The 15694-nt window shown below is 41.3% G+C and overlaps 1 protein-coding gene across 4 annotated transcripts in view; it reads left to right on the top strand.

Annotated features, from left to right (window-relative positions):
- Positions 1–15694, top strand: part of nprl2 (NPR2 like, GATOR1 complex subunit) — a 68236-nt gene that overhangs the window by 4296 nt on the left and 48246 nt on the right. For 3 of the 4 annotated variants that reach the window (XM_060835770.1, XM_060835768.1, XM_060835767.1), the window contains exons 2-5: positions 3071–3115; positions 4814–4982; positions 5312–5420; positions 15289–15425. In XM_060835770.1, coding sequence (XP_060691753.1) covers positions 3071–3115; positions 4814–4982; positions 5312–5420; positions 15289–15425 — 460 coding nt within the window. Of the gene's footprint in view, positions 1–3070; positions 3163–4813; positions 4983–5311; positions 5421–15288; positions 15426–15694 lie in introns of all 4 variants that reach the window. The other variant, XM_060835769.1, reaches the window with a different exon arrangement.

Below are 15694 nucleotides of genomic sequence, written 5' to 3'. Positions count from 1 at the left end.
TTGCGTACATCTGCTCTATGTCTACTCTTTCCCTTACTAATGCTATCTTCATGATTCTTACAGTCTTCAGTTTCCATCTCGCTGTCTACTTGTCTTCTCTTCTAGTTCCCAGCCCCCGCCACACTAGTTTAAAACCTTCCCAACAGCAGTAGCAAAAACTCCCCCAAGGACATTGGTTCCAGTCTGGTTTGGATGTAGACCGTCCATTTTGTAATAGTCCCACCTTCCCCAGAACTGGTCCCCATGTCCTACACCATCCCTCAAGCCACGTGGTCATCCTATTTATTTTTTCATTTCTACGTTGGCTAACACGTGGCACTGGTAGTAATCTCAAGATCACTACCTTTGAGGTCCTTTTTAACTTCTCTCCTAGCTCCCTTAATTCTGCTTTCAGGACCTCGTCTCATTTTTTAATTATATCATTGGTGCCTGTATGCACCAAGACAACTGGCTGTTCACCCTCCCGTTTTAGAATGCTTTGCAGCCGATCGGTGACATCCCAGACCCAAGCACCTGGGAAGCAAATTACCATTAGACAGTCCTGTTTTCAACCACAGAACCGCCTATCTACTCCCTTAATAATAGAATCCCCTACAACTATGGTCCTATGAGTTTTTTTCCTGCCCTTCTGAACAACAATGCCTGCCACCGTGCTATGATCTTGGCAACTGCTGCCCTCCCCTCTTGAGCCATCTCCCCACAGTATCCAAAACGGTATACCTGTTTTAGAGGGAGATGAACGCAGGGGACACCTGCACTGCCTTACTACTCTTTTTCTGCCTTTTGGTCACCCATTCACTGTCTCCCTCAGCAATTCTAACCTACGGTGTGACCAGTTCACTAAACGTGCTATCCACAACCTCCTCAGCATCTCGGATGCTCAACAGTGAATCCATCCGCAGTTCAAGAGCCGTCATGCGGTCAAACAAGAGCTGCAGCTGAACACACATCTTGCAAGTGTAAGAGTCAGGATCGTCAGCCACATTCCTGAACTCTCACATCAAGCAAAAAGCAAATGCCATGGGTCTGAGGTCCCCTGCCATTGTAAGCTTAGTTTTGTACCAACTAACTAAAACCAAACAATGCACTTAAATATATGAAAAAGAAAGAAAAAGAAAAAATAAAACCTTAACATACAAAGTCATTTTCTTCTGGTTAGAGGGGGTTAGTATCTCTGGTTTAGCCGCTGCCCAAATATATACCAAGTCCTTACCTTCCTGGCACCCTCCTGGTCTTCACGTCATCTCTGCTGTGTCTCCAACTGCTACTGGACAGGAAAAGTTTTGGGTACCTCTATCAAATCTCTTCTTGATTATTTTTCTCCAAGGAAAGCAGTTTTGACATTTTCAATCTATTAACATTACTTGAGTTTGTCATCACAAAAACTATTCTTGTCAATCTTTTCTACCCCTTTCAATGACTGATTGTCAGCCACTCTTGACTTGTTTAAGGATTGTTTAATTAGTTCAACTCTGACATTTAATGATTTTTGCACAAATATGCTAAGGTCCCTCATCTCTTGTACTCCCTATAAAATTGTACTCTTTATATTCGGTGTTCTTTAATAAAATTAATAATTCACACTTCTCTACATTAATTATCAGCAAGTTGCCTACATGTTCCACCAAATGGTCAATTACTTTTGAAGTTGTACGCAATGCTCCTACACAGTTCATTTTCCCAGTTCCAAGTTTTATCTCGTGCATTAATTTTGAAATTTTGCTTTGTAAACCCATCTAATTATTATATATCTGAAAATCAAGGTCCTAGCATTGACCACGAGGGAATTCCTACCTGTCTTAAACCAGTCTGTTCTCATACTCTCTTTATTTGTGTTTCCAGTTCCCCTCAGAACTTTCTGTATTCAGCTTAGTCTTTATTGTATTATCAATTGGAATGTTTGAACCTGAAACTTCTAAAACGTAGATTGAAACATTAATGCTTAGTGTAATTTTAAATTATTTTCTCATAGTGTGGAGTTGATTATGAATGTTTAAATAAATGCTTATTTGATAATGTGAAACTTTGATCTCAATTTCTGCTGCTTTGGAATTTGGCAAAAGGTGTGTCTATCATTTGGCCCAAGTTATCTAGAAGAGGACAGACCTCAATTTTTTTTGCACCTATCTGTCCCAAGGCACTCTATTTTAGTTTACAATATTTTGAGTGTGCTACTTTTGTTATAATGTAGGAAATATGGCAGCTGTTAGATTAGATTCCCTACAGCGTGGAAACGGGCCCTTCGGGCTAATAAGTCCACACTGACCTTCTGAAGAGTAATCAACCCTGGCCCATTTCTCTCTGACTAATGCACCTAACATTATGGACAATTTAGCATGGCCAATTCACCCGACCTGCACATCTTTGTGACTGTGGGAGGAAACCCACGCAGACACTGAGAGAATGCGCAAACTCCACACAGTCGCACGAGACTGGAATCGAATCTGGATCCCTGGTGCTGTGAGACAGCAATGTCTAACCACTGAGCCACCGTGCCACCCTATATGTATAGCAAACTCCCACAAAGCGCAAGGTAATAAAAGCTGCAATCACTACAGGTGATGCAGTAGTAATGTCACTGGAATAGTAATGTCGAGCCCGGGTTTTGTAATTCCTGATGCCCAACCTTTATTAGTCTGGCAGACTTTCTTCCATTTTTGTCCTCAGCTGTGTGAGACCTGAGAATTAGGATCTGTTGGCTACATCCAGCCCAATAAAAGCAGCTTAACTCTAGGACGAAGTGGTGTTACGCATTTGGTGCCAGTTCTGGGGAGAAACTTTAAAATGATAAATTAAGAGTATCAGACAAGAATTTATGCAGTATCGAAGTCTTTTCTGCCCACTCCAATATCAGTACCAGTATATCAGTTGGATCATCAGTGCCAGTGAATTTATTCTGAGAACCTTGGCACAGAGCTACTGCATTATTCAAAATTTACATCCACCTTGAAGGCTGGCAGCTCTTTGACATGACTTATTTATTAGATGTTTGTTGAGTTTAAGTATTTGCATACCAACAAGAATTTATACTGTCTGAATTTTCAATTGGTATTTGAATCATCTGTTACAGGTGCCTGAAGAGTACATTTCAAGGGAGCTATTTGATACAGTCCAGGTATACATCATAACAAAACCAGAGTTACAGAATAAACTCATTACTGTGTAAGTTGCAGGAATCACAAATCATTTACAAGCATGTCTCTTTTCATATTGTAGTATGTATTCATACACAAGTGGTTGTGTAAGCTGGAACTTCAAAAAATCAAATGCTGTGGATACTGGACATCTTAAACAAACCACACAAAAAAAAATTGGGGTAATTCAGCTGGTCTGACAGCATCTTTGTAGAGAGAAGGAGTATTAACATTTAAAATCCAGTTTGAAACAAATGAGGAGAAACTACTACTCTCAGTGAATCTGTGGAATTCACTACCCCAGAGTGCAGGGCTCTCTACTCAATGCCAGGGCATTGAATAAATTTGAGGAGAAGGACCGATAGATTTTTAATGAGTAATTGATTTAAAGGTTATGGAGAGTGGGTTGGAAAGACCAGTTGAGACCAGGATGAAATCAGCTATGATTTGCATATTCCTGCAATGAGTTCATATGGTTCCTGTGAAGATTTCCGAAATCATAGAAGCCTCGAAACATTAATTCTGTTGCTCTCTCCATAAATGCTTCCAGTTCTGCTGAGTTTATCCAACATTTTCTGAGTTTGTGATAAGCTGGAGCTCCTGAAGTATATATTTTCTCCAGCACTTGTGATAACAAACGAACAGCATCATGGCAAGTTAGAACCAAATAGCAAGGCAGTAGCCATTCAACCCCATTGTGTTTGTACTGTATTGGTTTTTCTTTTGAAAGAGCTATTCAATTGCTTTTTCTCTTGTGTCTTTTTCTTATAGGCCTACAAATACATGATAGTTCCAATTCCACAACTGAATCTTCTTCCTCCAATTTTTCAAACAGTGCTTTTCAGATCGCAATGTGCTGCTCCAAGTAAACACTCTCCTGTGAAATTCTGATGATTTTACTGATGGCACAAGTTGTTTTGAAATTACAAATGCTAAACTCATTTTTGTGTATCTATTTTTCCCTGAATGTTGGAGACAGTCTTTCTAGAGCAGTGGTTGATGCCCCTGCTGGCCTATATGAATAATCTGAGCACTGTGTCTACAAGAATCAGAAGTGAAAAATTTACCTTTGTATTTGCAGTCAACGCTTCTGACCCTGGAGATGCATGGCAGACGCTGCTGTATTCATCCATTGTGGTGCTTCTTGGCATTTTAACAAGTTAAATTTAATTCTCAGCATTACCAATGAATTAGGGGCTGCTGTTAACATTTTTTAAAAAAGACATGTACTTACATAGTGCCTTTTGTGACCTCCAGTTGTCTGAACTGCTTCAAAGTCAACAAATTGCTTTCAGGTAGTCGCTGTTGTAATGTAGGAATCACAGCAGCCAATTTTCTTTCACAGCATGCTCCCACAAATAACTTTGCAAATGACTTAAATAGTCTTTCAGTGATGGTGATTGAGGGTAATATTGGCAAGGACATGCTCTACTGATCAAATAGGGTCAGGGATCTTTTGTGACCCACAAGGAGAACAAAATATACAGTGATGAAATAGAGGCCCTCAAACTTAAGGTAGATGATATAATTCATTATATCCTTGAGCAAAGGTGGAAATGTATATATCCTGTATAAGATTGCGTCTCCCTTATCCTCTGCACTATATTAAGAAAATTCTGAATTTTTTTTATTGTAAGTCTGTATTTCTGTTAATCCGTTTTTTTTCCTATGTTATGAAGCACTTCTATGGATAAGAAACTAATTGGCTGCCCTGTGTGCATAGAACACAAGAAGTATGTCCGCAATGCATTACTCTTCAATCTGGGCTTTGTTTGTGACGCAAAAGCGAAGACTTGCTCTTTGGAACCAATTGTTAAAAAGCTGGCAGGATACCTCACTACATTGGAGGTAAGAACAGCACAGAGAAAAGGCTATTCGGCCTCCAGGAGCTATCTCTCTATTCACATCTCTCATAACCTCGTTATCTCCAAAGCAGTCCTAGACACTCATGAAAATTTCAAGAATGTAAAATGTTGACGGCTTCTTTTGACTGGAATTAGCAATGTGAAACAAGTGGCAGAATGGGTTAATACACTGAGCTTTCAGCCAGAGGCCTTGGCAATGAAATCTGTTCTCTGCTATCAGTGAGGCTGTTGAATAGGAAAGCATGTTTATGATTAGATGAAGCAGCATAACTTTACATAATCTGATCTATGAAAAGAGCTTTCTTTTTCCAGCTGGAAAGCGGTTTCATCTCAAACGAAGACAGCAAGCAGAAACTAGTCCCGCTAATGACCATTATTCTAGAGGAGCTGAATGCCCGTGGAGAGTGCTCGTTACCAATAGGTACATACGTGAGTACTTAGGCTCTTTGTAAGGTGTCCTGCTCCCTCGATTTTATTTCCACTAAACTGCTGACCATGTAGCTCCCCTTCTTGGCCCCAGATCCACCAATATTATTCATAAATCTTTCTACTTGGTTACGATTTTCCCTTCTTCAAATCTGCCATTTTCCAGTGGCTCTTTTGCCACTGCAAGCCTCTATCCCACTTCTAAATCCATACCCAACTTTCCTGGAATTCCATTTTTGAATGTATCAGGTTTCTGCCCCAGCATGGTACTAAGGCAGCATTTATGAAGCTCATAAATGACATTCATTTTGGTTGTCAAAGGAAAAGTATCCCTCATCATCCTGCTCAATCTTTTTGCAGCCACACCATCCTCCTCCATCAGACAGATATATCCTCCAAATAAATATTGGAAAGATTGAAGCCATTGTCTTTGCTTTTTATATCAAAGTGTCTTCCCAAACCGATGACTTGGAGTCATAGAGTCACGGCAAGGAAAGACCCTTTGATCCAACTAGTCCATGCTGACTGTGTTCCCAAACCAAACTAGTCTCACTTGTCTGTGTTTGGCCCAAACCTCTCCAAAGCTTTACTATTTGTGTTCTTATCCACATGTCTTTTAAACATTGTAACTGTACTTGGCAGTTCATTCTACACACAAGCCAGTTGCTTCTCATGTCCTTTTTAAAACTTTCTCCTCACCTTAAAAATATGCCCCCTAGTTTTGAACTCCCCCACCTTAGGGAAAAGACCTTTGCTGTTCACCTTATCTATGCTATGGATGATTTTTATAAATCTCTATAAATCTCAACCACCACCTGCCTATCCATCCTATTTTTATAACTCAAACCCTTAATCCCTGGCAACATCCTGGTAAATATTTTCTGAACCCTCTCCAGTTTAATAATATTCTGCCTGTAACAACTGACCTGAACTGTACACAGTACTTTAGAAGAGTGCTCACAACATTCTGTACAACTTAAACATAACATCCTAACTCCTATACTTAAAGGTCTGAGCAATGAAGGCAAGCATGCTAAACATCATCTTAACCATCCTACCTACCTGTGACGTAAATTTAAAAGCATTATGTAGCTGAATCCCCAGATTTGTTCAACAACACCATATAGGACCCTACTGTTAATTGTATAAGAGCGACCCTTGGTTGTTTTTACGAAAATGCAATGCCTCACATTTATCTAAATTAACCTCCATCAGCCTCTCCTCAGACCATTGACCCAGTTGATGAAGATCTGCTAATCTTAGGTAACCTTCTTCACTGGTATCATCCGCAAACTTACTAACCATGCCTTCTATATTTGTGTCCAAATCATTTATATAAATGACCAAAAGCAGTTGACCTAGCACCAATCCTTACAGCACACTGTCACCAGTCCAAAAAAAAACAACCTTCCACCACCACACTCTGTCTCCTACTGTAAAGCCCATTTGGTATCCAGTTGCAAGTTTAACCTGAATCCCATGTGATCTAACTGTACTAATTAATCTACCATGCAGAAACTTATCCGGCTTTAATGCTAAAAGTGGGACAAATGGAGAGCAGGGAGAAAAGGAGGAGGGAAGAGGTTTCTGGACATCTGGATGCCAATGCCCATCTACTGGAGTTGGTTCTTCAGGAGTGGAGCTTTGATGTTGGTACCCAGTTTCATGTAGGACACCCACATTGGTCCAGTGTGTCCTCCCATTTGATCCCTCGGATCCGATATTGATACCACTGGTGAAAGATTTCAAGGATCTTAATATGACAGTGCTAGACAGTCTAGATTTCACTGCAGTGCAGCAAGTTCATCAACATCATAACCTTACAGACCAGGATCTTTATTGACTTCCACAGGTTTCTGTCAAAGACATGGTTGCAGCTTGTCAGTGGTAGTGCTGAACCTTTCGATACCGTAAGAAATAGGAGTAGAAGTAGACTATTCAGTCCATCAAGTCTTCTGCACCATTCAATTAGATCACTGCTGATCTGATAATCCTCAACTCCACTTTCTTGTCTTATTGCCATAATCCTTGATTCCCTTACTGATCAAAAGTCAGTCTATCTCAGCCTTGAATATACTTAATGTCCCAGCATCGACAGCTGTTAGTGATAAAGAATTCCATAGATTGACTACCACCTGAGAAAGAAAAATGTCATTCTCATCTCTGCCCTGTACTCAAAGATTATGTCCTCTGGTCCTAGACTTGCCTACAAGTGGAGTCTAGCCACCTAAGAATCTTGCATATTTAAATAAGGTTGCCTCTCATTCTTCTAAATTCCAATGAATATAGGCCTAACCTACTCAATCTCTCCTGATAAGAAAATCCCTCCATACCTGGCATCAACTTAGTGAACCTTCTCCAATCCCTGCCTCCTATTCCAAAACTATAAACGTATTCCAGGTGTGATCTGACTAATGCTTTGTTTAGTTTTAGCAAGACAACCCCCTTTCTTTGTACCTCATTCCTTTTTAAATAAAGGCCAGTATTCCATTTGCCTTCACTGTCAACCACCAAATTTATATACTACCTTTTTGTGATTCATGCGCTAGGACCCACAAAATGCGTCTGCTGCAACTTCCTGTAGACTACAGACTAATATTCATTTCTTCTATTCTTCCTACCGCGATGTATAATCTCATATTTCCCTACATCATACTACATCTGCCAGGGTTTGCCCTTTCTCTTAACCTGTCTGTGTCCCTCTGTAGACTCTTTTTTTTAATTCTCACCACTTGTCTTCCTAATTATTTTTGTGCCATTCATAATCTTGGCTATAGTACATCCCTCATCCAAGTCATTAATATATGTTGTAAGTAATTATGGCCCCACCACAGATTTCTGTGGCAGCCCACTAGTTATGTTTTGCTATCTTGAGAATGGTCCTTTATCCCAACTCTCTGTCTTCTATTAGTGAGCCAGTCTTCTCTCATGTTGATATACCACCACAAAACTATGAGCTTTCACTTTATATAATCTTATATCTGGTACCTTATCAAATGTCATTTGGAAATCGAAATTCATTACATCTGTTAGCTCCACTTTATCTATCCTGTTTGTTACCACCTCTAAATAGAATTGTCAGACATATTTTCTTCGTGAAGCTATGCTGACTCTGCTTGATTTTATTACGTATCTCTAAATGATCTGATATTGCACCCTTCTACCTGACAACTGACTACTGCTGTATCAGACAGTTCACATCTTAGGTGTCATTTTTGATCCTAAGATGAACTTTCAGCCAGTCATCCATATCATCATTAAGAATGCCCATCTCCACCATCTGAACACTACCTGACTTTGTCCCTACTTTAGCTCACTCAGCCTATTCACTGATTCGGGCTCCATTGTTCTCTATGGAAGAAAATTCCAAAGGCTATGAACTTCTGAGAGAATAAATTCTTCCTCAATTTCATCTGAAACAAGAAGCCCCTTTAAATTTCGTTCCCTAGTTCTAAATTCCCCCACAAGAAGAAACATCAAAACTTTTGCCCAGATCTTATACATTGCAACAAGGTCACTCCTCATTCTTATAGACTGAAGTAAGTATAGGCTCAGACTTTCCAAATATGGTTGATCCAGGAATCAACCTCGTGAACTTCCTCTGAACGGCTTCCCATACAAGTATATTCCTCCTTACATAAGGACAGCAAAACTATGTAGCAAACATTAGTTGTGAGTTCATCAGTTGTAGCAAGAATATACTTGAACTGAGCACTCTGTAGTTTTTCACAAATAATATTCTGCTTTTCTGTTCTCCTTGCCAAACTGGACAAGCTCATCTTTCCATATTATAGTCCATCCAACAAATTACTGCCCACTCACTAAAATTATGTGTATCCCTTTGCAGACTTCTTGTATCCTGACAGCTTGCTTTCCTATCCATCTTCATAGAATCATAGAGATGGAAACAGAGCCTTCCGTCCAACCCGTCCATGCCGACCAGATATCCCAACCCAATCTAGTCCCACCTGCCAGCACCCGGCCCATATCCCTCCAAACCCTTCCTATTCATATGCCCATCCAAATGCCTCTTAAATGTTGTAATTGTACCAGCCTCCACCACTTACTCTGGCAGCTCATTCCATACCCGTGCCACACTCTGTGTGAAAAAGTTGTCCCTTAGGTCTCTTTTTATATATTTCCCCTCTCATCCTAAACCTATGCCCTATAGTTCTGGACTCCCCAACTCCAGGTAATGGACTTTGCCTATTTACCCTATCCATGCCCCTCAATTTTGTAAACCTCTATATGATCATGTAACTACGATACTGGACTAATGCTGATAGATCATCTTGAAAACTATCAACTCTGTTCTTGCATAGTAACTCTTCATGTGGCTCAATTTTGAATGCCTTTGGAAATTAATTTGCACCGTTTCTTTAAGAATAAATTTTATTATTTTCCCAATGAAAGATTATAGTCCAAATGGCCAAAATAGAGCCAGTATTTTTGGCTGCTTTTTGTTCCACCCTCCTCGAACAGACATTTGCATTTCTCCAGTACCCTGGACCTTTCATGGAAATTTTGGAAGAGTCCTGACTTTTGATTTGCTTTGCTACTGCTTTGTACTCTTAATTGGTAGTCACACATCTGCTATTGATTTATGAATAGTGTGGGAGTGGCCCATGTTTCGTACAGTTCAACAGCTCATTTTATGCTGTGCCTGTTGTATATTTCTCCAGTGGGGATATTGTGATTAGAATGTTAAAACTACGCTAGTGCCTCGATAATATTTATATGTTTATTGAGTTGTTGGTTGCAAAGCATTTTTAATGCTAGTTACTCACTTAGATTTCTCTTCACCTTTCTTATCTGCACACTTGTTTAACCCCTCGGCAAGTTGGCTAGGTACCTTGACATCTTATTTATTTAGTGTTCTTGGAGCATGTTGGACTATGAGGATCCTGGCGTGTGTTATGTATTTAACCTGTCAATTTTAATACAATTGTATTCTGTTTGGTTTCATTTTAATAGATGGGACAAACCAGCTGAAATTTCACTCTCAAAAATGGGTGAGATTAGGTGGTAACAAACTAAGATTTCAAAATGCAGGACGAAGAGCAGGCAACTTGTCTGCTTGTGTGGGAAGTGGATAGATCATTTAGATGTTAGTTAAATGAGATTGCCTCCCTTTATTTCGTCAATTATTGTAACTTTATCTCATGTCAGCTGGGTTTTCCGTTATCAGGGTATCTGATAGCTAAGAAAAGTGCATCCATATGCAGCTCCAGCGTCACTCCAGAAACTCAGGATCATCTAGGACAAAGCATCCCACTTGACTGATATCCTATCCTCTCCTTCAATATCCTCTCTCCATCCATTGACCCATCAGTGGCAGCAATCCGTGCCAACTGTAAGATGTATGGCTGTACCTCACCAAAAGGCTCTACGGAAAGCTATGAGTGCTACCATGTAACTGCACAAGGACAGCAGATACATTGTCTTCACAAGTTGATGGTGCTACCAAGTCCTGCCTTAATATTGAGAATACCCACTTCGTGATTTGGGGCCTTACCACCATGCTAAATTGGGCATACTTCGAACAGATCTAGTAACTCAAACTTGAGCATCCATGAGGCACTGTAGACCATCAGCAGCAGCAGAACTGTACTCCAGCATAATCTGCTACCTCATGGACCAATATATTCCCCACTCAGCCATTACCATTTAAGATCCACCCTGGTTCAATGGAGAGTGTAGGAGATAATGCCAGGATCAGCACCAGGCATACTTAAGAATGAAGTATTGACATGATGAAGCTACCAAGAAACAGAAACAGCCTTATCAAGCTGTTATAATACTAGTACAATACTGGCATGTTACCGATAATGTGGATAATTGCCCTGGTTTTTCTGCATACGCAAAACAGGACAAATCCAACCCAACCAAATACTGCCCCATCAGTCTACTCTTGATCATTAGTAAAGTGAGGGAAGGCGTCACCAACAGAAATATCAAGCAGCACCTGCTCAGCAGTGACCTGCTCGCAGGATAAATAGACAAAGTCTTTTCCCTGGGGTGGGGGGAGTCCAGAACTAGAGGGCATAAGTCTAGGCTGAGAGGGGAAAGATATAGAAGATGGCAGGTGGAAGTAGATTGGGTTGGGATATCTGGTTGGCATGGACGAGTTGGACCGAAGGGTCTGTTTCCATGCTGTACATCTCTATGACATCCAGTTTAGGTTCTACTGCAGCCACTCAGCTCATGACAGAATTACAGCTTTCGTTCAAATATTGAACCAAAGCACTGAATTTCAGAGGAGAAAGTGAGGACTGCAGATGCTGGGGATCAGAGCTTAAAAATGTGTTGCTGGAAAAGCGCAGCAGGTCAGGCAGCATCAAAGGAGAAGGAGAATCGAAGTTTCGGGCATAAGCCTTTCTTCAGGAATGAAGAGGGTGTGCCAAGCAGGCTTAGATAAAAGGTAGGGAGGAGGGACGTTGGGAATGCAATAGGTGGAAGGTGGTTAAGGTTAGGGTGATAGGCCAGAGAGGGGGTGGGGGCAGAGAGGTCGGGAAGAAGATTGCGGTGCTGAGTCTGAATGTTGGGACTGAGAAAAGGTGGGGGGCGGGGAAATGAGGAAGCTGGAGAATTCTGAATTCATCCCTTGTGGTTGGAGGGTTCCTAGGCAGAAAATGAGTCGCTCTTCCTCCAGGCGTCATGTTGCCATGGTCTGGCGATGGAGGAGGCCAAGGACATGAGGGGGAGTTAAAGTGTTCAGCCACGGGTCGGTTGGATTGGTTGGTGTGGGTGTCCCAGAGGTGTTCTCTGAAACGTTCCACAAGTAGGCGGCCTATCTCCCCAATGTATAGGAGGCCACATCGGGTGCAGCGGATGCAGTAAATGATGTGTGTGGAAGTGCAGGTGAATTTCTGATGGATATTGAAGGATACCTTGTGGCCTTAGAGGGAAGTGAGGGGGGAGGTGTGGGTGCAAGTTTTGTATTTTTTGCGGTTGCAGGGGAAGGTGCCGGGAGTGGAGGTTGGGTTGGTGGGGGGTGTGGATCTGACAAGGGAGTCGAGGAGGGAGTGTTCTTTCCAGAATGCTGATAGGGGTGGGGAGGGAAATATATACTTGGTGGTGGGGTCCGTTTGGATTTCAGAGATGAGTTGAGAGCCCTTGACATCCAGGCCACATCTGACTCAGTGGGGCATTAAAGAGCCCCAGCAAAACTAGAATCAATGGGAATTGAGAGCAAACTTCCATTAGTTGGAGTCATACCTGCCACATAAGAAGATAGGGCTGTGATTGTTGGAGATCAGTCATCTCAGCTCCAGGCAATTTCTGCAGGCATTCCTCAGGGTAGTTTCCTCGGCCTAACAATCTTCAACTGCTTCAGCAATGACCATCCCTCTATCAAAAGATCAGAAGTGGGGATGTTTGTTGGTGATTGCATTTCACCATTTGCAACTCCTCATGCTCTGAAGCAGTTACTATTCAAATGGAACAAGATCTGGACAGTAACCAGGTTTGGGCTGACAAGTAGCAAGTAACATTTCTGCCACACAATTGCCAGGCAATGACCATCTACAGTAAGAGACAATCTAACCACCATCCCTTGACATTCAGTGGTGTTCCCATCATGAAACCCCACTATCAACATCCTTGGGGTTGCTTTTCGCCAGAAACTCAACTAGACTCACCATATAAACACAATGGTGAAAGATCAGGCCAGAGGCCAGGAATACCGCAGCAAATAACTAACCCCCTGATTCCCCAAAGCCTATCTATCGTCTACAAGTCACAAATCAAGAGTGTGATGTAACACTCCTCACTTGCTTGGATGGATGCAGCTTCAACAATATTCAAGAAGCTTGACACTATCCAAGACGAGGCAGGCATCTTGGTTGGCACCACATCCACAAGATTCCTCTTCCTCCGCCACCAATGCCCAGTAAAAGCAATGTGTGCTATCTACAAGATGCGCTGTAGAAATTAATCAAAGATCCTTAGGAAGCACCTTCCATGGTCACATCAAGAAGGACAAGGGCAGATTATACATGGGAGCACCACCACCACCACCACCTTCCAAGCTACTCACCATTTTGACTTTAAAATATACCACCGTTCCTTCACTGTTGCTGGGTCAGGGCCCTGGAATTCCCTTTTTAAGGGCATTGTGGTCTACCTACAGCACCTGAACTTCAGCAATTCAACAAGGCAGTTCACCACCCTCCACTCAAGGGCAACTAGAAATGGGCAATAAATGCTGGCCAGCCAGCAATACCCCCATTTCATGAGTAAATAAAGAAAAACCTCTGAAGTTCCCCACCAAGGTACACACCATCCTGACTAAGAAATATATTTTTCTTCCTTTATTGTTGTTATTGACCAGGCCAGACTCCCTTAAAATATTTCAAGAAGATTGCCCAGACCCTAACTTCTCTAGTTGTTTTAAGCAGGTCAAGTGGATATCCCAGGAGTGATGCAGCTGGCCCAACCACTCAGTTTTAAACAAAACAGAATTTGTTTACAAACTACTGAATGAAACATAAACAATAACAACAACAACCTATCTGAAAACCCACTTGACTCTATCGCAACTTAATGATGTTGTTGCAAATACTTGCAACATGCTGGAAGCACCCATTGGCAAAAAAGGTAAAATCAACCACAAGGTCTTACAGGAGAAACATCAGAGAGAGGACCAACATGGAACTCCTTCTTTGAGTCCCTAGCCAAAAACCTGATCAGCAGCTGTAAACAAAATGTCTTGCTAAAACCAAACCAAACCCTGAACTAGGATAACTGGCCACTCCCCTTTCATGGTACAAGTGTTTTAAAAAAAACACTTAAAAGCTTTTTCAAGTAGATATTTCCAGACATATTGGAACCCCTGCCTTTATGACCCCTTTGAGGAAAAAAAAACAAGGACAACATAACCTTGATAAAGGAGCAGCATCATTACACTGTTACTGTATCAAATCCCTGAAACACTCTCATCAACAGTGTTGTGGACATGTCTACACCCGTGATCTCAGGCAGTAGAAGAAGATGACTCACCACTGTCGTCTTGAGGGCAATTAGGGTCAGACAATAAGTACTAACCCAACCAGCAATGCCCATGGTCCATGAATGAATACATTTTTAAAAATGTTTTTACAGCTGTGTGGCAGAAAAACATATATTTCTTCCAAAGCAAACGAATAAAGTCCCATCATTAGCAATACACCAGAGCTTCACTTCCCACCTGACCTCCTCTGTTCCTCTGCAGTTATCTGCTAATACAGTCAGTGCAGACCAAATGCCTATCCTTGGCTTTGAGCTTGTTTACCTTATGCAACAAGCCCTATAATCTAGTAGTCAAATAAGAAAGAAAGAAACTAACTGCAAAAAAAGTAAAGAAATCCTGCAGTCATAAGCAACACAATATTTCGTAACCCACTAACGGAGCTTCCAATATTGCAGGTAAAATGCCTTTGAGTTCAAATCCATGCCCAAGTATCAATTGCAATGAATTAAAAATTTGAAACTTGACTTTGATCATGAACTTTTAAGCAACTTTCCTTTTCCCTTCGTTCCTCGAATCTGGTGTCATTATTAAGGTCTGTTTTATTTGCTTATTTTTATTGAAAAAATTGTAATTGGCCACTCCCTTGAACCACTGCCGTCTTCACTATTCTGTGTTGTGGTTTTGGTTTAATGCCACTGACTGATTTGCTAGGCTAGTTCAGAGGCCTATTAAGAGAGAACCACATGGTGAATTTTTTAACCTTGTTTCACTGAGTTCTAGTTAGAAGCTGATAAAATGTTGAGGCTACCATGGGGCTGGAATGGCAAAGCTGATTGTTGGAAAGAAGTAACCCCATTTTGTGGATGGTACCCAGTGCTGTGTTCTCAGGAAGTTTGGTTTGTCACTCTTGTAGATGAATCCAATACCATTCACCTGAAAGTGATCACCCAACGGAGAGACCAGCCTGTGGTGCAGGAGTATGATGTTCCAGTATTCACTGAGTGTAAAGAAGACTTTATTAAAATCCACTGGGATCTGACAACACAGCAGGTGAGTGGAAAGTCACAAGTAGAATAGGAAGTTGTATGTGAAATCTGTAAATATATTAAAGCCTGATTCTGCCAGAAGTGTATGCTTTCTGAGAGAATCTCCTGGGCCAATGACTGCTCCCTTTCCTGGACATTCAGAATGTTAGTAGAAGATGTAATTGAAATATACACTGGTATAGTCAAACTTCCATACCTTGAGTAGCAGTTAGTGGGAGAGGAGAAGCATCCATCTGTTGAAGGTACTTGGAGATGCTTGAGACTAATCCTAAA

The sequence above is a fragment of the Hemiscyllium ocellatum genome, chromosome 14 (genome assembly GCF_020745735.1).
Source record: "Hemiscyllium ocellatum isolate sHemOce1 chromosome 14, sHemOce1.pat.X.cur, whole genome shotgun sequence".
In the NCBI taxonomy this organism is placed as follows: Eukaryota; Metazoa; Chordata; class Chondrichthyes; order Orectolobiformes; family Hemiscylliidae; genus Hemiscyllium; species Hemiscyllium ocellatum.
The sequence above is the reverse complement of the archived record's forward strand: the minus strand, read 5'-3'. Positions and strand labels throughout refer to the sequence as shown.